Consider the following 27,464-nt stretch of genomic DNA (forward strand, 5'->3'; position numbering starts at 1 on the left):
TAATCTGCCCAATACCAACCGCAGAAACCACCTACTAGGATACCGCACATCCCACCAAACCCCCTATCCCTCCAGACCAAACATTCCAATCCCTTCACTCACTACCCCGCAACAAGCAATTCGACATACCCAACACACCCCCACTCAAGCCCAACCTTCACCAGAACCCCTTACCTAATCTTAAATGTGCTCTCATAAATGCTAGATCCCTAATAGCACATGCTCTGGAAATAGCAGCCCTCATACTAGCTAACAATATTGACCTCCTTGCTATCACAGAAACATGGCTACATCCAGCAGCTGGTCCTCACCTCATGCTTGCTGTGCCAGAGAACTATCACATCACCAGAACAGATAGGACTACCAGCAAAGGGGGAGGAATTGCCATCATTTCTAAAACAACTTGGCATATGAGAATTCCCCTCGCTGCCATTCCCTTCAGGGGAACTCATGTCCGTCAAACTACCCATCTCGGCCCAACGCACTACATTAATACACCCGATCTACCCAACGCACTACATTAATACACCCGATCTACAGACTTCCACGCCCAATCTCGACCCTTGGAGAAGACATCTCTAACTTACTCTCACACCACACTAAAACACACCTCCACAATCCTACTCTTGGGAGATCTAAACCTAGGATACAAAGATCCATTAGATTCCCACGCATTAATCATCGAGCAATCCCTGCTCAATCTAGGATTCCTCCAACTCATATCTGAGGCCACCCACTGCAAATGCAGCACGCGCAACTGGGTCGCCAACCTAAACTGCAACCTGAACCTACTATCTAACACCCCATGTGCTTGGTCTGACCACCACATCATCCACTTTGAACTAGAAGCCCCCATCCCATACCCGAACACCGCCTGCCCATGCTCCTCCAGCCACTACCAGGAGCAATAAAGCCATCACCTTGGAATCCCTCCGCCCCCTCATCCAGCCCATCATCAATCACACCTCCTACTCTGACGCAGACAGAGAAACTCTAGTCAATTTGTTCAACAAGAATCTACTGCCAACACTAGACCAAATATCCCCCCTCAAAACCAGGAAAGCCAAACAACCCAGCCACATAAATAAACAGTTCACTCCAGATCTAAAAGCCCTGAGGAAATCCAAAAGATCCTTAGAAACTAAATGGATAAAGGACCCAACACCCCAAAACATGGCCCTCTTCAAAACAGCCGCCGCTAACTACAAAACAGCCATTATCAAAACCAAAAGCGACAACTTTAACAACAGAATTCAAAATGCCCGCTCAAATGTGAAGGAACTCTTCACAATTCTTAGACAAATGGAATCGCCCATACCGCCCCAATCCACCTGTGACAAAGCCGCCACCTGGTGTACTAACATCCAGAAGGCACTACTGGACAAATTAGCACTACTCCAGACCGAAATCAAAACCAAAGGAACGCTGCTAGCCTCTAAAGGCACTAGCACTGCCACCCATAGTCAGCACAGCAACAACACCAACCTCTTCCATTTTCACCAGTCACCACTTCACAGGTAGAATCCATAATTGCTAGTCTCAAACCCTCAAAATGTTAAGGTGATATATGCCCAGCTTCCATCGTCAAAGAAAGAGCAAAAAACTTTGCCCCCTTCATCACCTCACTAATCAATACCTCCTTTGCCTCATGCACAGTTCCCAAGACTCTCAAAGATGTCTGGGGCAAACCTCTGATTAAGAAACCTACTCTAGACCCTAACATTCCCACAAACTACCGACCTATCACCACCACCCCATTCCTGCTAAAAATCCTTGATAAAGCTGCCTGCATTCAAATTCAGAACCACCTTGAATCGCACAACCTTCTAGCTCTCTGGAAATCTGGCTTCAGACCGAGAAATGGCACTGAGACAGCCCTTCTCGATCTGAAGATCCAAATGGACGAGGAAAAAGACAATGGCCACCCCTCCCTCCCCCTACTGTTAGACCTCTCCGCAGTCTTCGACCTAGTCGACCATAGCATTTAACCTCACACCTAACACATCAGCCTCCATCTCACCCAACACAGCCAAATGGATCCAATCCTTCCTATCGGAAAGATCCAGAACGGTCTTCTCAGACACTGCATCAGCAGACCCATCCTCCATTATCTGTGGAGTTCCCCAAGCAAGGATCTTGCGTTTCCCCCTCGCTTTATTGATTGATTGATTGATTTGTTTATTTATAGAGCGCTTTACACCAAGGCGCTTATACCAAGGCGATTATATAACATCTTTACCAAGATGTTATTTGACCTCCTAGATGATATGAATGTCCCATATACCAATTACGCTGATGATACTCAGATCCTTATCACACTCACTGGCACCTACGATTCTGACTCCTCCCGTCTCAATAAAATCTACAGCAAAATTCAAGACTGGATGGCCAAGCACGGGTTGTGTCTAAATTACGACAAAACTGAGCTTCTGCTCATTGGCTCCAGGCAACGCCTAAACAAACTCAACCCACAATACAACTCCTTCAACATAGATGGAAATATCATCAATGTCTCCAAAAATGCCAAAACCCTAGGTGTCTACCTTGATTCCACCTTATCACTCTTAAAACAATAAACGCTACAGCCTCCTCTTCGGCTTATACTACCAAACTAACAACCATAGCTCTTGTAAAGGGCTGACTCACCCGCCAAGCCTCCTGCATGCCCATTCATTCCAATGGGCGTCTCACCCGCCAAAAACAAAATCGGGTGTTTTCACCCGCCTTTTCAACACAAATGGTTGAGAGCTATGAACAAGTGCCTGCAGACCATTCCTGTCCACACCAAGCTGTATTACACTGGCCAGATCCCTGATACTATAAAAAAAAATAGACTACTGCAAATCCCTCTATCTAGGCACCAGTAAACAAAACATCTACAAGCTCCAAATCCTCCAAAATAATGCTCTTAGAGCAGCTCTCAAAATCCCACGTTCCGACCACATTACCCAAGCCAGACAGACAGCCAACTGGCTCCCCATAAAAGACCGAATCACCTTCAGAACACTCATGACCATCCACAAATGCCTCAACAATACAGCCCCAAAATATCTGACTGAAATTTACTTGGAAAACCTCATTGAGAACAACCAGAGCCAAATATGCCCATTGGGCCTCATTAGGAGGTGGGCAGAATGGGTTTAATGGCGCCGGTAATGGTACCGGCGCCGTTAATCCCACTCCGCCGTATTACAAGGTTCCCTCGCGGGACCCGCTCTGGACGTACCAGGGAGATCCCTCCCCATTCCCATTGAGCCCTATGGGGGCTCGAATGGGAATGGGGAAGGACTGGGTCCGGGTTCCCTGAAGGAGGAAATACCGGGACCTCCAAAGTCAGAATGGACCGGTATTTCCCCATTCAGGGAACCCGGAAACGATTTTGGAGGCAGGCATGCCCTTAATAAGGGCATGGCTGCCTCCAAAGTCGAAACGAGGCCCATTGCCTTAGCATTCCAAAATTCAGACTCCTAAAATCAGGTGGTTCCAGCTTCCCTGTTCTAGCTGCCAAAACTTGGAACTCACTGCCTCCTGCGCTTAGAGATGAACATTCCTTCCTAGCATTCCGTTACAAAATGAAATCCTGGCTCCTCGCCCCGACCACCCCTGCCTGAAGACACACTGTCAATACTACACACTGCTTGTATATTTATGTAAAAAGTGTAATCATGTCTACCACAATATCATTCACTGCATTCTACGTGTAAATTTAGCACACCGCATCTACTCCAGTTTATTGTAAAACCCATCTTGTACTGTGCTATATCTGTATTTACCTGTATTTCTATCCTGGTACCTATTGTACCTCATTAATGTACCTCATTATGTATAACCTGTATGTAACTCGTCCTTAAGTCAAGCGCCTAGATATCCAAGGGTTCAGCATGCTATATAAGTAAATAAAATAAAATCACAATGTGAAGCCCTTAATTTTGAATGCGTGGGGGGAAAACTAGGTTATGAAAATGTTTAATTAACTCTTTGATCACTTTGCTGCCTTACAGTAATGCACAGCCAATGAGAACTGGCATCCAAGTGCCTTATTGACATTACTGTGTGAGCCCTATGTTCTAATGTGCATGTCCAAGCATGTCCAAGTATTTATCACCGAATACCTAGAGATGCTTGCTTCCAATGTTCTCGCCTACGACATGTTTCCCTTTTGGCACATAAAAGCATATTTTAGAGTGCTGATTTTCTAGGCAAGACAGCTTTAGCAGACAAAGTTGTCATATAGTAAACAGGCTTGCATGCCCAGATCTGTGTGTGAACTGTAGAAATAGCTTGCACAGCACAACCAGAAATGTATCACTGTTTACCTTCGATACTGATTATGCTTTCAGGAGCGTGAGAATGCAGCCTCTTCCTAAAACTTGTATGCTGGGAGACTGCCCCTTCACCTGAAACAGTGTTGCTTATCAATACCGTACAATGTTTGGTACATTACGAGTTTGGTGTATCTCAGCGGTAAATCTGCCAAGCTACCACCAAACTTGATTACCACATTACCACCGGATTAGAAGTGTCGGTAGGCGGTGTTAACCCCCATTAACTGGAGTCCTTTGGACACTGGGGGATGTTTGGTGGAATTACTGCAGTGTTAATTCTGCTGAAATGTGTCGGAATGCTGGCAGATTTACCTCCATTTTATAGCTGGAAGTCAATCCTCCAATTTTCCACCAACGTTATAGTTGGGGCAGGGCGGTAATGTGGCGATATACGGTAATACCGCTGCATTTTACACGCGCCGTTCAACTTGTTATTTATTGTGCATTTGTAAGGCGCTTATGCAACTAATGTTTTTCAAAGCGCCCACAGGGCAAGGGGGGAAGGGAACATGGGAACAGCAGGCAGGTAGAAATAAAACTGAATGGACAGCAAAGATGCCGTCCTACCAGGCCTTGTGACCATTCAAAACGTGCAAGTGCAGAGAGAGGGAGAGGGTAAAGGGGTAAGTGCTAGGAACCACAGAGGGGGAGGGGGAGTGCCTGCGAGTAAGCCAGTTGCAGGCAATAGGTAAGTGCATGGCAAAGATCACTTAGTAAGTAGTGATCGCCTGCTAACAAGTAAGTGCAGGCCTGTGGGTGCCCAAAAGGCAAGTGCTGGGAGAGGGCATAGGCTGAAGGGAGAGAGGCCAGGACCCAGAGGGACACATAAGGCCCAGGCCACCAATTTCAACAACAGTGGAGAACCGCTGTCTGGAACCTGCCTCTCTATTGAAATGCACGTGCGCTGTCTCATATAAACCAAATCCTGGTCCGCTCTTTAGACTCCTGGATGTCGTTGGTATTAAATATGCCAATTATGCTGACGACACCCAGGTGGTCTTCAAGCTAATGGGTGGTTACGAAAGGGACACAGCTAGAATTAACCAGATAGATCAGGGTTGTACAAATCCACGCTATCCTGAAAACCAGTCAGGTTTCCGGCCCTTGAGGCCTAGAGTTTGACAACCCATCTCACTCAGAAATGGATGACCACCCGTTTGTTGGCCCTTAATAACAATACAACCGAACTGATGCTGGCAGGGTCAAACGAAATAATAAAAAAGTTAGAGGCCAAGTACAGTCAATTCAAAATTGCGGACTGTACCATTCAAGTTAGCCCCTAGTTGAAGACCCTCAGAATCTACCTTGACTCGAGTCCTAACATGAAAAAGCAGGTTATGCAAACGAAAGCACTATGTGCCTATACAATCAAATTGATCAGACAAATTAAGCCATATTTGTCTGCCGCTTACATAACAGCATTGGCTACTGCTTTAATAAACACCAGAATTGACTATTGTAACACTTTTCCCGTGGGTACCTCCAAAGGCAACTTAAAAACGTTACAGGTTGCAAAACTAAAGCAGTGTGTGGACTGGCTAGAACAGAGCATATCACCCAGGTTGTAGATCCTTGCACTGGCTGCCTGAAAATACTCTCCCTTACACACAAGTGCCTCACAGGGAAAGCGCCTGCTTACCTGATGCAGCGACTGCATAAGGCCCCGACAATCTCCTCCATTCCAATGGACCTAACAAGCTACTCCTGCCCAGATATACATTGAAAAACGTTGTTGGCACCTGCTTCGATACCTGTGCACCCAGACTGTGGAACTCTATTCAACCTGATCTGAGAAATATCTATTGTGTTACCAGCTTAAAAAAGGCCATTAAGACATATCTTTTTAATTCTAAAGAGCAGCCCCCATGGATGGTTTCATGTTTCGCTAAAATTGGTTAACTCCTCACTGCATACTATTTGTAATGTCTGTTTAAAATATGTGCGCACTGTGGCCCATGGGCGCTTTACACGTGATAAGAACGTTTAAATAATAATAATAATAAAACCCAGTGTGGGGAGGAGGGTTGCGGCATCGAATCTCGTTTGGCGTTGGGTTGTTGTTATGTCCTGATTGCTGGCTGTGCCGATTGCCATTACAAGTCGTTCACCAATGCACTGATCAGAGTCTGCGGTTATTTTCCATGATAAAATTGGTCCGTGACTTGAATTCCTACTGCCCTGTGGCTAAGCGCGGGTCACCAGACGTGACTCTCAGTGATCTTGTGGGTCCTGGTAAGATTATTTCATAGGTGGGGATAGCTGGCAGGCGAGACCAGGGATTTGGGCGAGTAGACAGAGCAGACGCACAAGAGATACGACTAAAAGTCATGGGTTGGTGAGCCGAGTAAATTGCATTGCTACTTGTCGTGTTTTCTGTATCGCTATCTGAAACTGGTCGGGATAAATGTTTGCCTCTGGTTAAGGAATTCCGAAATCTGGAATCGGCAAATTGTCTGGATGTCCTAGGAGATACGAGGTAAGGTACCCTGCCTATGAATGTGTATTGATTTGATCTGAACAAAAAGGTTAACAGTGGCATACTACTGCAGTTAAAGGTAATTGTGAAAACAGTGCATCTATGCTCCCTAATGACTTAAGATGACATGCCGCTGCTGTGTCGGTCAGAACAGTATAGATCAGGACCTGGAATGAGCATTTTGTACAAGTGTCCCGTCTAGCGCTTTCCTCGATACTTGAAACCCTGTATGTGCAACTCAGTTGCGACCCCGACTTTGTATTTGCACTGTCCAATATCCCAGGACAGGAGCTGTAATAAGCTTTGTTTCCTGTGATTATGTATTTTGTCTTCAACCCATTCCTAACCCTGTCTCTAGTAAAGTGAATACTGCCCTGTATTGTGGGTAGTGTAACATGGGATTATAGGCTACGAATCAGCAGTCATCTGAATTCGAACAACACCTGCAGGTATCACTGATATTTCTGTAATGGGAGGAGCAGAGGTTGTGTGTCATCATTCAAACCTCTGGATAGATGTTACAAAGCGGCCAGTTATGAGCCAAACCAACCCTGCCAGCCTCGGGACATCCTAGTGCCCGGAGCAGATAAACTTAGGCTCGGACCTGGTGCCACAATAAGACATCCCTTGTCCCACCACAGCAGGAATGGGTCAGGTCAGTGTAGAGAAGTGCCAGTTCCTCCTAAAGGAGGTCCAGCTCACTATGTATACAAGTTTGCTTATAGGCAGAATGAGTCACTTAAACACTTCCCACATGCAGGCACATTTGATTTAGACAAAATACCAATCCTGCGCAAGGCAATAAGAAAGAAAGATGCACAAATACGCCAACAGCAATGGGATAGCTATTTAGACTTGTACAACGAAGCCACTAAAGACAGTCCGTATTGAAGACCTGAGCCCTGAAAGATACCCAAGAGAAGCTTCAGGAGCAAGTTAAGACATTAAAGACGGAGTACTCCAACCTATAGGTCCCTGCCATAAAAATGGGTACAACTGCCTATACCCTGTCATCCAAGGGGCGCCCCGTTGAAAAGAATCCCCAGAGGACATTCTGGACACTTACAATCCAGCTATTTTATATCCTGCACCCAGTTCTCAGTCAGAGTTGGCTAGACCAGATTACACTCAACTGCCGCCCTATCTCCAGTCCACCCAGCAGAGAGCTAGGAATAGCCTATTCTCAGCCGTCCTGCAAGCGCAGATCTCCAATATCTTCCAGTCTCCATCTAACACTAAATCATGCACCTTTGAAGGATTCCTAGGTTCTCCTGCAACTGCCAGCACTGGTGCATACCCACTTAGGCAACTCCCTCGAGGAGGAGGAGATACCATAGTCACAGTGCACACACCATGGAGTGCCACCGATTTATTTAACATTGTTCAGAAATTCCTCAAGATACGAGAAGACCCCGTCAAGTTGCAAGAGGAACTTCAGTCATGGACTGCTACTGTCCCACATGTGCAAATCTAAACCAATTACTGCGAGCAGCTCTTCCTACTGATACCTTTACTCTGCTAAAAGTGTCTTCCAACTGGCCAAACAAAGAGACCCCACTGAGGGGTTAAAGGCATTCAACGATAGACCTATTAGAAACCATTCTTGAAATGTGTCCCCGGGAAAACGTATTGGTCGAAAATCAACACCTGTAAACAGGTGAAGGGCCAAAATCCAGCGGAATATCTTGAGCACCTAAAACAACGCTTTGAACAATATTATGGTATCACTGATGCAGTTGTCGTAGCACCCCAGGCTGTGGTGGCAATTTGTTATGTGGTTACAACCGAAGGTAGCAGACGGATATAAAATCAGTCCTAATAGGATGGGAGGGAAAGAACTTGACTTAGGTTTTGCTAGCTGCACAGGATTTCCATGAAGAAAAATAATTTAAAAAAAATCGATAGACAAAAACAAAATACCAAAGCCAAGCTTATGGAATTACAGACACAGCAATGAAAGCCTTCCCAGGGAAGGGTAAGGGTTCCACTGTATGCTCGGTACAGGGGGAAGAGGTGCTCCTCAGCCACACGAACAAGGGCCAGGGTAACGAGAGATATCACACACATGCTTACAGTGACCAGTGCAACTAATGCGGAGAGTTTGGGAACTGGAAAGCCGAATCATCCTTAGTATGACGGTCGAGGCGGTCAGCCAAACGCACCACCATCCTGTCTTGTATCCCATCATCTGCCACCTACTTTATTGCGGTAGATTTGTGCTCCACTTTTTTCTCTATCCCGATCCACCCGCTTGCATTTACCTATAAATCTGTGCATTAAATGTGCACACGTCTTCCTATAGGGTACGTAGAGAGCACCAACTTGTTTTCCCAAAACCTGAAATAGGATCTTGACTCTGTAGTGTTCCCAGGAGTATCCACTCTGGTGCAGCATGCAGATGATCTGCTTCGAGCCTCCCCCTCCCTGGAGGCCTGCGAGCAGACCTCCCTCACACTGTTGACAGTGCTTGCTGAAAAGGATAACAAGGCATCTAAAGATAAGTTACATCTGTGCTTACCCTGTGTGTGATATCTGGCCCATTTGATTTCAGCTGGGGAAAGACATCTGCCCCATGATCGTATTTTGGTGATCTAGAAAGTTTTCAAGCCCCAGACCAGGAAGCAAATGAGAGGGTTCATCAGGATGGTCAGTTACTGCAGATATTGGGTCCAAGGGTATGCCACTATAGTTAAGTCCCTTCAGATCCTCACGCATAATTCGACCCAATAACCACAGGTATGGTCCCAGGTCGCTGAAGATGCCTTTGTCACCATAAAGCAAGCTAAACATACTATTGAGGGTCTTGGTACGGTTGCATTCTGGATGCCATGCCTGGAAGGCAAACAATATTTGCTAATTATTGCTTTCATTAACTATTGGTGTTTTATGCATAAGTGTGGATCATAAGATATATAATATTGTAGGAAAGGAAATGTATAATGTAATGATTTTATATGGAAATGAAATGTATCATGCAATAGCTTTATATGAATTGTAGATTACTGTATATTATGTGGAAAGTATAATGAACACACAAATAGTTTACATTTTATTTACTCCCAGCATTTGTTTTTACTGTTAAGAGTTCACATTACCATGCCCAAAACCGTGATTTTTCTTTTAGTAGTGTTAAATCAGTAATCTTTTCCTCCTTGAGAAAGCGTGTGCATGGTCCACGATTTCTCTAGACCCAGTGTGGGCTGCAATAGGAGGACCAGGTCATCAGAATCTACAGTTATTGGGTATAGGTCAGTTTTGTTTCTAGGAAGGACAGAATCAATGACCGCTAAGACTCTTGGCAAATCCACCATATAGGCATTCAATACGAACAGCGCCAGCATGCAGCCTTGTCTAAGGCCATTGTTAATGCCTTTGAAGTGCAGGTGCTTTCGCCATCAACCAAACCTCCAGACCAATTTATCCTGTATAGTGCACTTACTAACACATGAAGGTTTACACTTCAATCCCTGTCTGACAAGTTCTACCACAACAGGCCTCTTGCAACACATGTAAAATGCTGTAAAGTAATCAATGAAACAAGCATTAATGTTAGCCCTTTGGCCCTGATATACTCTGCATGTAAAGCAACCCAGTTTTTCACAAGTATTCAATTCATCAACCCCACAAGGATGAAGGATTGAGTCAGTCTTGATAGAATGCCACCCAATGTCCTGCAGGCTGAAAGTAAGATACCTGTGCTAAGCGCTACACTTGCAGAGCTATTTATTTCTTATACACAGATCCCTTGACTAACTCCTTACTAACATGAATATGTCCAATGAGATGAAACTTGCCCGGTATCCCAGCCATGGGTGACCCTTTTCTCTTATCTCGTTGTGATACATTGCACAGAAGGATGCAGATCTGGACTCAGTTTGGGGGTCATTTCCATACATGCCGAGCATATGTTGCAAGTGTGAGGGAACTAGACCATTGTATATTCCAGATAATGTAGACATGGAGTTGGAGACCATGCCAGAGATGAAGAAATGGGACAAATCGGAGCCATTTTCCCAGGAAGATGGAAACAGGGTGGGATACTGATAGGCTGTCATTGCGTTGATGTGCAGTGGTGGTCAGATATCTAGGCATGGATCTATGTCTTTCCGCCAGTGCTTCAACTGTATGTTGTCTTTGGATCGTGAAATTCTGAACATTTTACAGTATTGTTTTTGACTTCATGTACACAACAGGGTAAACCCCATACTTCATTTTCTTTTTTATCTATTACCCTTTTCCATTTTTCAATCAATTTTTTTATGTTAAAAACTAACAAATAAGGTTAGGGGCAGGAGCATCTCACATAATTCTGCAATACTCCCAGATTAGATGTACAGTACATGACAAATGGACTAACTGTCCAGAATCCCAGGAAACGGGGGTCCTGTGCAGTCCGTGGTGGTGACAACAAATGAAGGGGGAAAGCAAGTATCTTTCGTATATGCACAGATCCAGTCCAACAGACACCCTGTCAAGTGTAGAGGGAGGAATTGGAGAGGAGCCTGAATCATGCCCTTGATCTATTAGAGGGTTGCAAACCTTTGTTCACAACCTTGGTTTTTATTTATATGAATAGTGCACCTTTCATAAATGGGATTCCATTCTGAACTGACATGAATGGAATAGTTTGCTTGTCAGATGATCTTTGGTGCCATTACCTGGATCAGAGACATGATATTTTTCAATGAAACTGAAGATGCTCACTATGAAATGTTTAGTGGTAAGAAAAGAACCATAGACCACTAACTACATTTTAGCAACTATCTGGACAAGCTTTCTGATAGTTCCTAGATTAAAAGTTTAGGCTCGTCCCACTGAGAGGGAACTGTGCCCAGATGCAGAGGCCCACCTGGGATGGACTGTGCAGATTTGATGCTGGGGGAACAGATACAGTCCCTGAAAACAGATTGTGAAACATAACTGTATTTGGGGGGTTCCATTTTGTTCGTGAATAACATCTACAAAAAAATAAAATGTGGGGGGGGGGGGGGCGGCGACAGCATTTTAATTATTTCATCAGTGTTCAGAATGCACATCTAAGACCAATTGGCTGCATAAGGCAACATGACCAAGTAGATCAATCAGGACTACAGCATGTACCAGTACAGGCTAGATGACACTCAAAGGGCCTCATTATAACTATTGCAGAATGAGTTTAACGGTGCCGGCGTAGTTAAACCCACTCCACAATATTACGAGGTTCCCTCGCGGGACCCGCTGTCGACGTCTGGTTTATCCAGACGTCCATAGCGCGTTCCTCGAGGGAACCAGGGAGCTAACAACGGGCCCATTATGAGTGGGCCGGTTGTTAGCTCCCTCCCCATTCCCATTGAGCCCTATGGGGGCTCAAATGGGAATGGGGAAGGACCGGGCCCGGGTTCCCTGAAGGGGAATTACCGGGCCCTCCAAACTCGGAATGGCCAGGTAATTCCCCATTCAAGGAACCTGGACCCGGACACGGTTTTGGAGGCAGCCATGGTGCCAATAGCGCCATGGCTACCTCCAAAGTCGTAATGAGGCCCAAAGTCTTTAAATGAGGTAATGGTAAATGCCACAAATAGCATTAAGAACAACAATGATTCGAGATTATTCAGGGGTTTCAATTTTACAATGATCAATTTGAGCGGATGCCAGTTGCAGTGCAGGAATAGCAGGACATATTAATTTCCGTCCTTTTCTCGTCTCTCACAGGCTTCCCACCTCCTTAGCCCAGGCTTTCCTATCCCGAATGCAGTTAACTAAAGATCGGTAACCCCTACTTATCTATGATGCTTATTATGGTGATGGTGCAAAGGCTGCAGCTTTATCATTCCCACTACATCAGGGTTTTTCTCGGTGAGACCTAGTCCGGCGTCCCACAAATGGAGGCTCTTTAGTACAGGAAATGGTGTCTTAAAACTGATCAAGTCTCAATCTATCTTCCCTCTCTTGTACTCTTGTATCCTGACTCCGATGTCCTTTCCTTCCTTTCCGTTCCTTCTCTACCTACTCCTCCCTCTACTTTCTCTTCCTCTACGTCTGTCCCTTTGGTGTCACCTACCCTTGTCTCCTAGTCTTTAATACTCTACACCACTATCTACTCTGGAACTCGCACTCATTTCACTATATAATTCACCCATCTCATGTACTCTCACTTACTTCCCTACTCTTGCACTTAGCCTCCGTCACTTTCCACACTCACCATACATGCACTTTCATACCCAAGTACTCTCACTAACCAATATCTCACCATTTAACATGTTTAGGGCCTCATCACGAGTTGGGTTGTATCCCGGCTGTAATACCACCTGACTGTAATAGCCTTAGCACCCACCGGTCTGGCGATATTACTGCTGGATCACAGGTTGGGCGTTAACGGTAAATCCCTATTCCCCATTGGGTCCATTGGAACCAATGGGGCATTTTCACGCTAATACTGCAGGCTAATACAGCCGGCAGTGATACCACTGAAAACAGGGCGCTAAATGGGATTTTCACCTCCAGAAAAAAGCTGGAGGTAAAACATCCTATTTAGCGCCAGACTGGTGATAGGGCCAGCCCTTAAATGCGGCTGTAATACCGTTACTGCCGCATTTAAGGGCTACAGTCCAACTTGTGATGGGGCCCTTCGTTTCCTCCACTCTCTGATCCACCATCCTTCCACCACCTGGTCTCTTGGTCCACCTCCTTACTTCTAGACCTCGCCCGAACAACCCACACTCCCATCTCCTATTTTCCCCTTTTATAAGGCCTCTTGCCATGTTCGGTGAACTCCTCCCACTACCATTGGTTACTGGGCTCAAATGATTGCCCAGTTCTGTCTGTCTCTGTCTTTTGGGTTGGGCTTTGCAAGTTAGAAGTTTCAAAATGTTTTCCGGATGCTCTGACCCCTTTTCCAGCTTGGGTCCGCAGGCGTTTCTGGCGGACGGTTCGGCACAAACATGATGACCAACATCCTCACCTTCTGTGTCGGAGAATTCTCTTCTCTGCTAGTGCAGACCTCACGTTGTGCTGGTGGCGGGTCCGGGGTGTCTGTGTCTCTCTCTCTCTCCAATTAGGCACATTTGGAGGGTACAGCCACTGGGGCCCTCCAACTCAGTCATCCTGCCTCTGACACCATGGTAGGTCTCGTTCCCCAGATTGAGAGGCATCCCCCATCCCCCTTGATAGGGTTAGGTCCCTGACCCGGTCACATAACTCTTCAGTCGAAGCGTACACTACACTTCCTCTTGCTGTATACACTCAGTAAATCAACTATCATAACCATGCAGGAATCTCACCTAACCTCAGTATCACCACTAGGAATACAGAATCAAGAAGCTCAAAGAAAGTTAATTACACAATTGAAAAATATCAAAACAATAACGGTCAGTGAACATAACTAATCTTGCATAGAATGACTTACCAAATTTGAAGTTTCATTGTTGTTTCTTCTATTGTGATTGTTTTCACTTTAAAATCAATACCTAGAAAAGAAATAACCAGACAGTTTTGTATTCCTACAAACAGGCCTTTAAAGTGCATATGTGATTTTTGAAATATAGATATTTTATGAAACTAAAAGTAATGAAACAATGGCAGCTGCTTATTTCAATTATTAAAGAGCAAAAAAACAAGCCATATAAAATAGTTGTTACTTAGCGCAGTTAATTTTCAAAGTGACATTTCTTGCCCATCTTCAAAAATGTATTTCATATTTCCGCTATGTGAATATTATTTTATTGCCCAGACCGTAGTTTTACAGATGCCCACCCTTCACTTCAATGACATTGAACCATTGTCACTCAGGCCTACAAAGCTCGGACTGGGGGACCGTTAAATCCCATTTGAAAGCTATTCGCACCCTGGGATTTCCCGGTGGTGCGGATAGTTTTCATTTTTTCCCCTTCCGACATGTGGAGATGTGCTCAGCAAGAGCTGTCATTAAACTAGAAAACAGGTTGCAAAATGTCCACCGTCATCAGAAAAATTACAGTGCCATCCTGGGTCAAAGAGAAGCTATTGAAACTGGATTTCCAGTGTATTTTTTCAAGTTGCATTATCCTTCATTAGTTTCCTGAGGAGAACATTTACTGCCTTTTGACCAGTCAGGTTCCTCAGAATAAGGGCACAAACTACTGGTAGTACGCTGAAATGTTCGCGAGCCCCAATGGCAATATAAGCCAACTGTGTTCCTTTCTTCTTCCTGCAATGGCAGTACTGCAGCACTTACCTACCACCAAGGCCTGAATTCGTTTTCAAAAATTGATTAGCAGAGTTTGCTAATTGCTTGATTAGCAAACAAACACATTTGATTGGCAATGCTGTACTAATATTTGTAATGTCACCAGAAGTTATTTATTTATGCATATCATTAGCAATAATATAGCAGTTTTGTATACTGCTGAAGTAAGAAATTGTTGATATGAGTCAAGACTTGCAAATTCTTTAAAATTTGTTTAGACCTGCCGGTCAAGTTTACCTACTCGACCTAAGAGAAATGCACTCCACCCATGGCAACGGATGACATGCGCTTTCTGTAAAATGGTGCATGTCACCACAAACCCACTTTATGTTTGGCACACTGCAGCCACAGAAAGGCCAGCCATGCAGAGTGAAACTTATTTGACATTTACTCCAAATTAAAAGTTTCAGACATCTTCTGCAAATGGCACTCGATCCGTCATAAAATCTACTCGATTATGCAAGTGGGTGAAAAGACCTGGATGAGTGCATGTAAACGGTGGCTGCATAAGTGAACACAAATACATAGATATGATAAAAAGGCTCTGAAAACAGCTCTCTCATGCACGTGCATATATATATAATGCAATAATAATCATATAGCAAAGTAATCTCTGGAGGCAACCTACAGTTTATGGTACTGAATGGAACTATTAATCACTACTTTGCACAAACATCCATTTAGTTTTGTGTATTCATTTTGCAAGAGGAAAGAAAGTAAGAGACTATGCAGGGTGGATGGTGTAGCAGGCAGAGAATTGGGCCAAGTGGACTACTGTAGTCTGCAGCCATCTCACTTTCACAGAGCCATCAGCGGACCCACGACTCGTGGGTTTGACCCCAAAAAAACCCTGAGGCCCCAAATGTGTCAGGAAACTCCAAAGCAAGGAAGGCTGAGAAAAAAGGTCTAAACTTACTAAAGTGATGATCCTTTTACATGCAAAGCAAGCGCTTCACTGCTGTACAATGGACTGTGACAGAGCTTTGACCTCTTGCATATTTCAGTGCCAAGAAGTGTATAGTCCTGCTGCCACATCCCCCCCAAAAACTATAAGTGCTTTCGTGTCGAGTAAGGTATACAAGTTATTGGGTGGGGGCGGGACTGGAAAAATAAATAAATCATGCACTGATATACAAGTGTTTACAAATGAGTTAATTGCAACTCCAGATAACAGTGTTTGTGCCATCACAACATATATTAATTACTGATGATTCAACTTGTCCTTAAAGTCACTGCTAGTGAATACACATTCTCAGAACTGTAGCTGAGTGATGCAAATAAGATGAAGGGCTTATCTTTCAAACTAATCACAAAGCACAACTAATTGTCACCTCTCTTGGCCCAAAAACACTTCCAGCATGCCACATGCACGGGAGAAATACACTGCTACAATACAGCCACCATATACAATACAGTTGCATATGAGACCAATAGGCACCTTACGTAACATCTGCTGCAAGTGAACACGGTGCATGTGAAGCAAAGATAATGCATGGTACGAGTGACACAGCATGCACAGACATTGTACAGACACATGCCACGAAATGAAGCCCCATATGTATGCACATGATGTCTATTGCCCTGATACTGTGTAAGGACACCCTGACACATTGCACTGTGACTAATGGTTGTGCCTCCCCCATGCAGGTGACTCCAGATACCCGCAGCTGTCCCGACTAATGACCACTGGGCGTGATCCACAAACACTGCAGGATATTGCCTACAACCATGCTCACAGCAGGACCTGTGCGTGCATAGAGCGTTCCTTGAGGGCACATTTCTGCTGCCTCGAGCATACCGGTGGAGATCTGATGTACACTCCAGAGAAGGTGGGTAGAATTGTGCTTGTATGTGCCATGCTGACATTATCTGCCTGTAGAGAAATGTACCATTACCCCTCGACACGTACATGCCACCCCAGAGGATGCAGTGTCTGTGGCAGCGGCAAATGCACACATTGCCAGAGACACATTCACATGGCACAAGTCATGCACGACTGTGTGACACTCACCTCTATTAAACAAGACATTGACACAACCAGGAATGTCCTTGCATTGATGAAGTTCATCAGTTTTAATGGAATGATGTGCCCCAACTATACCCCATCCCCACCACCAACTCCCCAGGACACTAGCCCCCCAACCACAACCAACTGTCCAGCATGGCCACTCAGGGCAGAACATGTCTCAATGTTATTTACATCCGTGGCCTCGACCCCCACCCCTCACCCCTACATGCCAGCCCTCCGTGATCTTGAGCACAAATGGCACTGTGACAGGAGCCTGGGCGTACTCTGTTGCGACTCCTCATTGGGTGTTGTTGAACTGGAGGCTATCGAGCCCGGCCCCTGGATGTGCTGGAGTGTGATCTCCGTCCTCTGGCAGATGGCCTCTGCAAGTGCCAAGAGCCCTTCTGACAACTCCCAGACCCTCTGCCCATACACAGTCAGGGTGGCAGTACAGGCAACTGCCTCCATCCGGTTCATTGTCATGGCCCGCACAATCCTGCAGGTGGCCCCTTGCAGGCAGCCACGGATCGCCTGCAGGTGTTCAAAATAGGTTTGCCAAATTGCCTCCATCTCCCTCTGTCGCCTCTCCATCTCCTGAAGCCTCAGAAGAACAGTGTTCCTTGGTGGTGTGTTCTGGATGGGAGGGGGGCTGTGCACTGGCTCTGGGCTGTCGGCCGGGGAGCCATCAGATTGCGTGGCGATGTCCGGCTCAGGTGTATGTGTGCACGCTGGCAGCAGTGAGGGCTTTAGGGGGTTTGTGGCCCTTCTGCAGGCAGTGACACTGGACTGATGTCCCCCTGTGTCTCCACAGTTGCCCTGCCTGGAGTTGTGCCCTCTGTGTCAGTCACTGCAGCTGCGGTAGTGGGTGTAGTGGGCTTTGGGGTGCTCCTGGTGGCCTGTGGTGCTGCTGTGGGCTTGGCCTTGCTGGGTCGTGGCGTCTCATAGCAGTCCATCCACCTAGACGTAGCCTGTTTGCACCTTTGAGGGGTGGTGGTGGCAGACCTCGAGGGCCTGGAGGTGCCCCCTCACGTCCTGCTCCGAAGCCTCTGCTGATGCGCGAGTGCCTGTAGGGGACATATGCACTTTTGTCAGGTAGGGTTTTCCCACGTGTGTTGGCATGCAAAACACGTTTGATATAGCATAGAGTGGGACCCCACACATTTGGGCAGATGGGCATGGTTGGTCAGGAGAGATTATATGTGGCACAGCATTGTGGGAATGGTTACAGCAATGTGTGAGTGGCACATGGACAGTTGGCCTTTGGCCTGTGTGTGGGGAAGGCAGGGTGTCCAAGCTGGTGTAGCTGATGTATAGCTGTCATGCTCGATGTCCTTCCTGTCCCCTCAACCCCCCCACCCCAGGTGGCACACACCTTGTGGGAGTGGGTGTGGTGGCTTCCTCTATTGCACTGGCATGGCTTTATGGGGCACTGCTGTGCAGCCAGCAGTGTTGCGATGTGGTGGACAATGATTGGCTAGCTGCCCTCATGTCGGTGTAGGGGTACCTTGCCCTTGGTCCTCTGCTGTGACATTTTTGCTTGTTTCCAGGTCTGGGTGGCTGTAGGAAGAGGGAGATTCTGGATGGATTGAGTTTTTCAAGATGGCCGCCGTCATGCTTACAGTTCCGGAGGTGACGCAATTTCCAGCGGCGCTAATAGTACCAGGATCATCAGTGGCAGTGCTATTAAGTGCTGATAATTTGGCAGAAACCACTATTTCGGTGCAGTTTTGGCCACGCGGCAATAGTGTTACCGCCAGAGTAGGGTGCACGTTCACACCAGTTTGTATGCTGCGCTGATACCGCTGCACAACCCAGCAGTAATGCTAATTCCGCTCAGGGGAAATTGCACCGGAATACCACCGGACTCATGAGGTCCTATGAGATTTAGATACACTAATCTACATTTTAATGTGAAGCATGGAGACAATACATTGTTTTACAGTAGCAATATTTTAATTGTGCATTATGTCAACAATTTTAGGAATGGAATTGCATGATTGTCTTTAAAATAAAATAAAGCTTACACATAATGGCCCTTGCTAGACAGTGTATAGTTAGCCTGATAAAAGTATCAGACTGATTGCTTTTGGTTTGCAATTATTTTAAAGAAAAAATAATCTTGTTTAGCACTCCCACACATGCCTTTGGCACTAAGCGGATACTTACTGCTGCACTCTTTCTCTTTCCATTAGCCCCTTTAAACTTGCAGCGGAGAACTCATGCAGGGGGAGTTGTGCTTTCACTGAGCAGGGTAACTTAAATAACAAGCCTTGCTAACAAATGGGGGTGTGGCTAGCTTCCATTCAGTGAGGCAGCAACCTCTGCGAGCCCCTGCTGGATCCGATCTTTGATGTTGGCAAACTTAATTCCTCAACTAGATTTGAGCATCGGAATAGCTGCAGAACATTTCCGCTGGGGAACCAACATCTTGCTGCGAGACACAGGACACACAGATGGATTTAAAACTGCAGAGACTGTATTTAAAGATGATGCCTGCCTCCCTTGGGGATGCCGAGTAGGGCTGCTGGAGCAGTGTAGAGTGTCGTACCATACGCAGAGTGCTTTGCAGGCATCGTCCCCAATGGGTGCTGTGGACTTGCCATCCTCCCACATTGTTATCTTTGTGCGGCAGACAGACAAGTTCTATTGGGTGGCCGGAACCTGCTTATGCGGATCTGGGGGAGCTGCCGGAGAGCTGCTGGATGATTGAGAGCAGTTCAGTGCCTGACGAACTGGGTGTGTGGGTGCTCACGGTCCTGTGTGTGCTGCTACTGTGGACGCACTGCCCTGGGCGAGGACAGATGTGCATGCATGAGGACATCGTCCCCTGGAAGGAGGTGAGCAGGCATCGAATGGCGGAGTTGGCTCCCCCTGGCTGAGGGAACTTTGTATGGATTATTGAACTAACAGCGAGCTGGCGCTCAGATAGACTTTGATGGGGAGTTGTTAGAACACTGGCAGTATTTTGGATACACCCTTTTGAACACTGCTGGCAGAATGTATGTCTCTCTTCTTGGATGCGCCCCTTCATGAAAGCTGTGGGAGCAGTGTCCTATTGGGTGATTGTTCTTGGGACCTGCAGCAGGGTGTCAGATACACAGTGCTGCACTGCCACATTTAATGGGCGCTGGTTAACTTCCTAGTTGGCACCTATTTCAACTACAATGCTCTTACACTTGGCAGTGACCTTGGGGGAGGACTGCGCCTTGCTTGGGCCACATCTCTTTGCGCTTTAGCAGCAGACGATTTCACTACACTACAGACGAGAGCAGCACTGCTGACCTGCTTACATCACAGTGCTACACCTCCCTGTGTGGGCCTGGGAACCACCTGCATGGCCACACAGTGGGAGTTTGCATCTCCAGCTCAGCCTTGTTCACGGCCCCTTGAAAACTGCGGCCAGCATGGGTGCTTCATCCTCCATACCATGCCTGGAAAACAGAGTATGAGGGAACACGACTAACATAGCAAGTGCACAGTCAGTGGTACGTGAACTGTCAGAAAGGGTCAAGGCCCTGAAACGCCATGCATAAGACTCAGAAAGTAGAGCCAGGAGGAACAACATCCGGATCCTGGGCCTACCAGAGGGTGTGGAGGGAGGCGACCCCACAACATATGTTCAGAACTTATTACTACAGGAGGAGGGCCACAGCCCCCTCTCGTAGGGCTGTGGGGTGGTGCGTGCAGACAGATCCCATACCAAGAGATAACCCCCCGCCACGAGGGGCCCATCGAGACCACTGATAGCGCGCATCCTGAACTATACGGATAGAGAATGAATACTTGCGTTTGGCAGGGCCGGGGTGTCTGAAAGGGCCACCCCGAAACTCCACATCTTCCCTGAATACAAGCTGCAGGTACAAAAATGAAGAGCTATGTTTAACCGCACCAAGGAATGACTGCAAAAGGCGAACCTATGGTACATGCGGATATATCTTGCCAAGCTTAAGGTGCTGTACAACGGCAAGACTTTTTTCTTTGAGGACACAATCGAGGCGCATAACTGGATGGACTCAAAAAGGAATTGCTCCGCTCCCTACGAGGCAGAATGATCGAGTAGACACGCTACATCGTTGGGATTGATGTCATTACTGGCAAGATGTTGGAAACGGCATCAGCAGATTTGCGGATAGCAGGAGACAGGAGTTCTCACATAGTCTAATCTGCTGACGACATCTGGCTGACTGACCGCTGCTGCTGCTGTCGCACCACTACAGTAGCCGACTTTTTGACACCAGTTTGGAGGCGTCTACTGCTGCTCGCCGCTTGGGAGGAGATAGTTGGAAGGTGTGCAGGAGAAGCGGCCGAGCCTGAATATGCTATTTTCTATTGGGGTACTGTTATGCAGTTTGAGATAATGTTCTTTCCTCTCTTCTTTCCTTTATTCTCCTTTTTTCTGGTTCGGTTTGTTGTGTCATTTGCCTTTTCTGCCCTCTGAGCTCTGGCAATGATGCTTTGCCAATCGCTGTTATAGCACTGGCATTGTCCATTACTTAGAGTATACCCCTGGGCCCATTTGGGAAACGGCTACCTACTCTTGGGTTGATGCGGCGAGGAAATTCCTCAGATGTAACCTGCTACTTATGGCTAACAGTGTAAGGGTAGTCACAAGGAATGTGCATGTTCTCAATAGTTTGATCACACAAGAGTGCTGGTTTACCTGTGCAGAAATAAGGTTAAGGTTGCTATGTTACAGGAAACGCACCTCACTGCTGAGGAAAGACCTTCGGCTCTACCTACTCTGCATACGCCAGAGTTGTACTCATATCAATAGCGCAGTGTGCTCCCTTTAATTTACTGCACACCAAAAAAGAGGAAGGCAGCATAGTGCTGGTTCATGGATACCTCAAAACTAAAAAAGTATGCATAATTAGTACTTACGCACCCAATCACAATGCCTCTACTTTTTAAAATTCTTTGTAACGAGATTATCCCCCTAGAAGGAAAGCCTGTGGATATGGGGCGGGGACTTCAATTGTACACTTAATCCCACCATAGCTAGATCTGAAACTAAGTATAGAAGACCTGCCGTGCCCTCCAAAACCCTGAACAATTCGCGACAGCACCTCTGGTTGGTTGACGTCTGGAGGTCCATATATGGAGACACCTGCGGATATTCACATTATTCTACACCTCACACACGGTACACACCTGCAATGACTATGTGTTCACAGGAGATGAAAATATGGGTGAATTTATTAAGGCAGAGTATAAGGCCAGAGTACTTTCAGACCACACACCGCTCCTGGCCACATAGCAGAGAATATCCGTTAGACCATTAATTCCCACGTGGAGATTGAGGGAGGAAGCTATACACGACAAATTATTTAGGGAATATTTGAGACACAATAATGGGTAATTTTGAAAAAAACAGTGGCTGGGTCGAGAGCTCTGTGGGAAGCTTTTAAAACAGTTATAAGAGGAGCAGCAATAGGCAAAATGGGGGGTGTTCGGAAAGATCTAATGCACACTCTCTCTGAGATCGAAACGGAAATGGAGGCTGCAGAACGCAGCAATATGCATGTGGGGGCAGTAGTCAAATACATCATGGCGCTGCAACAGAAATGCATTGCTGACTGGGACAGGATAGGCAAGTTTGACAAAGCCAAATATACAGAGATAAACCTGGGAGGTTGTTGGCATTGCTATGCCAACGAGAGGACAAGAGGGAAATGATAAAACGCCATAAACAATGAGTGCAGTGTCTTTTGGCGAGCTCAGAGTGAGATCAATGACACCTTCTTTAGATACTATAGCTCCCTGTACTCTGTGGATAGCGACAGCTGTAAAAGAGATCTGAATGAGCCATTTTCCCTGACTGAATTACCTCACCTAGATAGGAAGTCGGCTAATGCCCTCGATGCTCCACTGACAGTGGAAGAATTGAAGTCCACCCTCATGTCATTGCCTTTGGGCAATGTTCCTGGAGCAGACGGGTTACCAGGTGAATTCTATAAAGTATTTGTGGAAGAATTAGCACCTAGACTTAGCACCTAGACTTCTCGAAATGTTTATGAGGTGGGCTCAATTTCCTCTAGCATGAGGGAGTCTATAATTTTCCATGTGCTTAAGCCCAATAAACCCATGCTGGATTGTGGTTCTAACAGACCATTGTCAATAGTAAATCAGGATTGCAAAAACCCTATGGCCCTACTCGCAAAACAGAGTAAAAACTGTGATCAACACCTTGATACACCCAAACCAGACTGGCTTTGTCCCAGGTAGGAATACCTCCAACAATCTGCAGAGGTTGCACTATATTATTGACAGGACCATGCCCCTTGATGAACCCTATGCAGTGGCTAGGTTAGATGCCATAAAGGCGTTTGATTCTGTCAGATGGGAATGACTGTATGCCACCTTACTTTAGTTCGGCATTTGAATGAGCTTTTGTTAAATGGGTGAAGCTGGTCTACACTAAACCAATGGCTAGAGTTAAAACTGTCAGGCACTAAACGGGGATGCCCGCTGTTGCGCACTTGCAGCGTTCCTAAAGTCAAAATATGCTTATGCTGGCATCCTCCCAGATGGAGTAACGCACATGGTATCCATGTATGCCGACAACAAGCTACTCTATGTGCGGCACCCTGAGGTTAAATTATAATACATGTTGGACATTCTGGGCTGATTTCCAGAGCTCTCAGGCATTACTATCAGCCATGACAAATCAAGCTTGTTCCCACTTGCAGGCTTGAAGGGGCCGAGTTGTGGGCAACTTCCCAGTTTGGAATTGAAATTGTCTATTAACACCGTTAGCTATCTGGGGGGTTAACATTTGGCACAACTTCAGGGACTCAAATGAACACAACACGCTATCGGCTCTTGACAGGGTGGTGTAATCCATTGATTTCTGGGAGAAGCTCCCTCTGTCGATGATGGGTAGCGCAGCTGTCCTGAAAATGATGCTTCTCCCTCTCCTCCTTTACCACTTTGTAAATGTTTCTTTTGCTACAACCAGGAGGATTTTTACTGGGCTGGACTACATATTCAGGGTTTTCTTGTGGGGTGGAGGCAGGAACAGGATGGCCTATGAGAAGGGAGGGATTAGGGTTCCCCTCGTAGGCCTCGATTATCTTGCTGCCCAACTACAATTTTAAGGGGATGGCTGGCCGATGAGCCGTCACGGACACAGCACTTTTGGAGCCCTCAGTCTGGTAATTTTACCAGAAAGAGGCGCTGTGGGTGCAGGAGGTTCAACTTACCCAAGTGCTTCACATCCTGACACTGGGCAAGACGCTCCTCCTGACACTGGGCAAGATGCTGTGGTGCAGAGTTTGGAAGCTTATGGGTGTGGCAGACCCATACTCTCCAAACATACCCCTGGTTCCGTTGTTAACTGAATGACCTAGCTGGGCGCAGTGCATTAGGAAATGCTGGGAAGTCAGTGGGCAGCTACTTTGGAAGATTTGCTCCAGGAGGGTAGGCCAACTGTGTTGCTAAACTCGTAGAGCGGTCTGGCATACATAAGGGTCAGTTTCTACTGTACATGAGTCTGATGCAGGTTTTAGAGAATAGATGGCCTGAACCTCAAACTAACAGAGGGCAACCCAGTTCTGGCGACAATGTACAACATGTTGGAAGATGGCCACGTGGTCTCCAGATTTTACGAGTTGTTCCTGAATAAACATTTTATGTCAGAGTAAAGGCTAAGTCGGAGAACGACCTATGCAGGGAATTCACAGATACTGAGTGGACACAGGTACTCCTTTACATGAACAAAGTATCCAGAAACGCCAGGTTTAAACTCATACAACTATACATCACACATAGGGCATACATAACCCCTCACAGAATTTCTCAGTTCAGGCTGTAGACAAACAGCTGTCCCAGGTGCACAGATGTAGAGGTTGACATCATCCATATGTTCTGGTCCTGCCAGGTGATACGGGGGGGCTAGGGGTAGGGGGGGGTTTCTGTTTGGAAATCACGACGAGGGTGTTCAAAGGCAGCATAAATATGCACAAATGGCCTCCGGAGGACTGTCTGCTGGGGTTATTCACGTGCGATCGTGCACAACTCACCTCTCAAAAATGGAAGGATCTAATTTGCGCAACCGGCCAAGCTTAGGATCTTAATGGCTTGAAGGTCAGCAGGGATCCCTAGTGTGGAAGCGTGGTGGGGTGACCTTCAGAGGTGTGCGATGGCAAAAACTGCCGTATGGCATAGTGTGGTGTAGATAGAGAGAGAATAGCATGGATGCCGTGTCTTGGAACGCACTGGCGCAGGCAATGGTTGACTCCTCGGATGGGAAGTCCGCATCAGACTGATCATACTAACTACATAGTTTGGTTCAACACACCAACACCTGATGAATGTGGCTGTGGGTGTGTACCAAAAATGGTCTGTAGCGTTCACACTTAATTTGTTAAATAGCGGGCTTGGAACAGTAGGAAAGACACAGTTGCACGTTTGTTATTTTTTGTATGGTTGACTATATATTTCCATGCTCTGCGTTGGCACTGAACATGCACTAAATGTATTTGTCGTGCAACACTTCTTAATGTTGCCACTACAATGCATTTGTTAAATAAAAATGTTTTTTAAACTAGCTTTGTTATGCAAGTGTCAATTTATGTAGCAAACCCACAGAATTGCCTAGTAAATTGCTATGCGACACTGTTCATTTTATGCCATGTACCACCTTGTTCTTCTGGGGGTTTAGCTCCATATCCCTTCAAGACTGGCCTCATTACGAGGTTGGAGGTAGCCTTGCTGGTAAAACCGGCAAGGCTACCTCCGAACTCGCAACCGGCTCCGGCACCCGCAAATGGGCAATTAACGGGGTATTCCGGCCCCGCCAGACCCGGTAATTGCCCTTTCACGGGTGCCGGTATATCCCCATTCCCATTTCAGCCCCACAGGGCTCAATGGGAATGGTGATGCCTGTAGCCCTGCCGGTGCTACAGGCTTGCTGTGCTCGCGGGTGCCTTTCATTCCAGTGGGCAGACCTTGCGGAATGAAAGGCACCCGCGGCAAAACTCTGAGTTTGCCGGAAAGGATACGACGATACTGGTAAACTTACCGGTACCGTTGTATCCGGACCAGCAACCTTGTAAGGAGGCCTGACAGTAGTGCAGTTGGGTTTTCCATGTCAAGGGTTTCCTTTGCCTTTCTCACCCATTCTCGATGGGTGGGAAGTTGAGGCTGCTTCCAATGCATTACTAGACATACCCTAGCAGTAAGAAGCAAGTTACATGCCATATGTGGTGGGGTTTTGATTCTGCCACCCTCTTCCACCATGCCCAAGTGTTTCAGTATTGGGCACAAGTGTCTTTCAAGTCCCTCCATTTATTGTATTCTGCCCAAGATCCCTTTAATTAAGCTTGAACAAACGGGAAGCCCCACCACATATGCCAATATGAGCCTATGGCCCCCACACTCCCTACAACAGTGTGGACTGGTATTGGCAAGCATTTCAGACAGTTTAAAAGAGGGCCATTGCCATTTGCGTAGGAGTTTAAAATTATGCATTTTATATTGTATTGATACAGATGTTTTCCAATGCTTGGACATAGCCCCCCCCTCCCGCCCCACACAGCTCCACCGAAAGCCCTCAAGGTTCTCTTCCGAATGTAGTTGGATCTTTTGGGGCTTACAGGGTCACCTCTCTGAAGTAGAGCCGTGTGTTAATTAGATATCAGTCCCTTTGTACCAGTCTGCTTGTCTAAGATTTGTTTAAAAGGCAATAATATCCTGTTTAAGTTGTGCACTCATTTGGGATCAGTGACAATACCTTTAATCTGCAGATTAAACTTTTCAATACTGATAAACTTCGTTTCGTCTCATAACTGAGCTACTGGGAATGCCTGTGCCATACCAGCTTTGGATTCAAAGTGGTTCTTGGATTAAGTTCCTAATCAGTGGAGGTCAGATGCGGCTAAGAGAGCATGGAGGGCGGGGTCCAGGTAAATGCCACTTTCATGTTCTTCCTTTTCCTCCAAAAAGCCCACAAACATTATATGACTGGGTGGTTGTTCCCTCTCCTCTGGAGTCCATTAGAGACCCAGAGCCATTCACACAGTGGTACAGGGACCATTATTACATTTTTCAAGTTCACCCACTGTTTATGTATGCTCTTTCTCAGATAGTCCACCATGACCAAGCTGCATCCCTCTGTAGCATTTGTGCAGAATTCCCAAACCCCACCTTGCTTCCTTGTCCACACTCGAGAGGGACACAGATACGAAACCTTGGGATTTTTGTCATTCCACAAAAAGGCAGTCAGACAGTAATAGCTTTGACCACTGAGCTAGGTCCCTTAATTTTCACCCACAAATCTGGGTAGTGAATATCGAATAAGCACTTAGATAAGATTTAGGAATATGAATTTTTATATGAAATTGAACAAGTATCTTGCTTTTTTCTGGAGTGCAATTGCTGAGAGGCAGGTCTACCGATTCACGCAGATTTATTTTGAAGCATCATCAGGCTCTAAAAGCGAAAAAATGTTGA

General features: G+C 46.3%; 1 protein-coding gene across 4 annotated transcripts in view; it reads right to left on the bottom strand.

The window, feature by feature from the left end:
* LOC138497477 (ras-related protein Rab-10-like) overlaps positions 1 to 27,464 on the bottom strand; it is a 445,392-nt gene that overhangs the window by 324,118 nt on the left and 93,810 nt on the right. For all 4 annotated transcript variants that reach the window (XM_069620982.1, XM_069620981.1, XM_069620983.1 and 1 more), the window contains one exon: positions 14,186 to 14,246. In XM_069620982.1, coding sequence (XP_069477083.1) covers positions 14,186 to 14,246 — 61 coding nt within the window. The remainder of the gene's footprint in view (positions 1 to 14,185; positions 14,247 to 27,464) is intronic.

This window comes from Ambystoma mexicanum, chromosome 5q (assembly GCF_040938575.1).
Source record: "Ambystoma mexicanum isolate Mex_15411 chromosome 5q, UKY_AmexF1_1, whole genome shotgun sequence".
In the NCBI taxonomy this organism is placed as follows: domain Eukaryota; kingdom Metazoa; phylum Chordata; class Amphibia; order Caudata; family Ambystomatidae; genus Ambystoma; species Ambystoma mexicanum.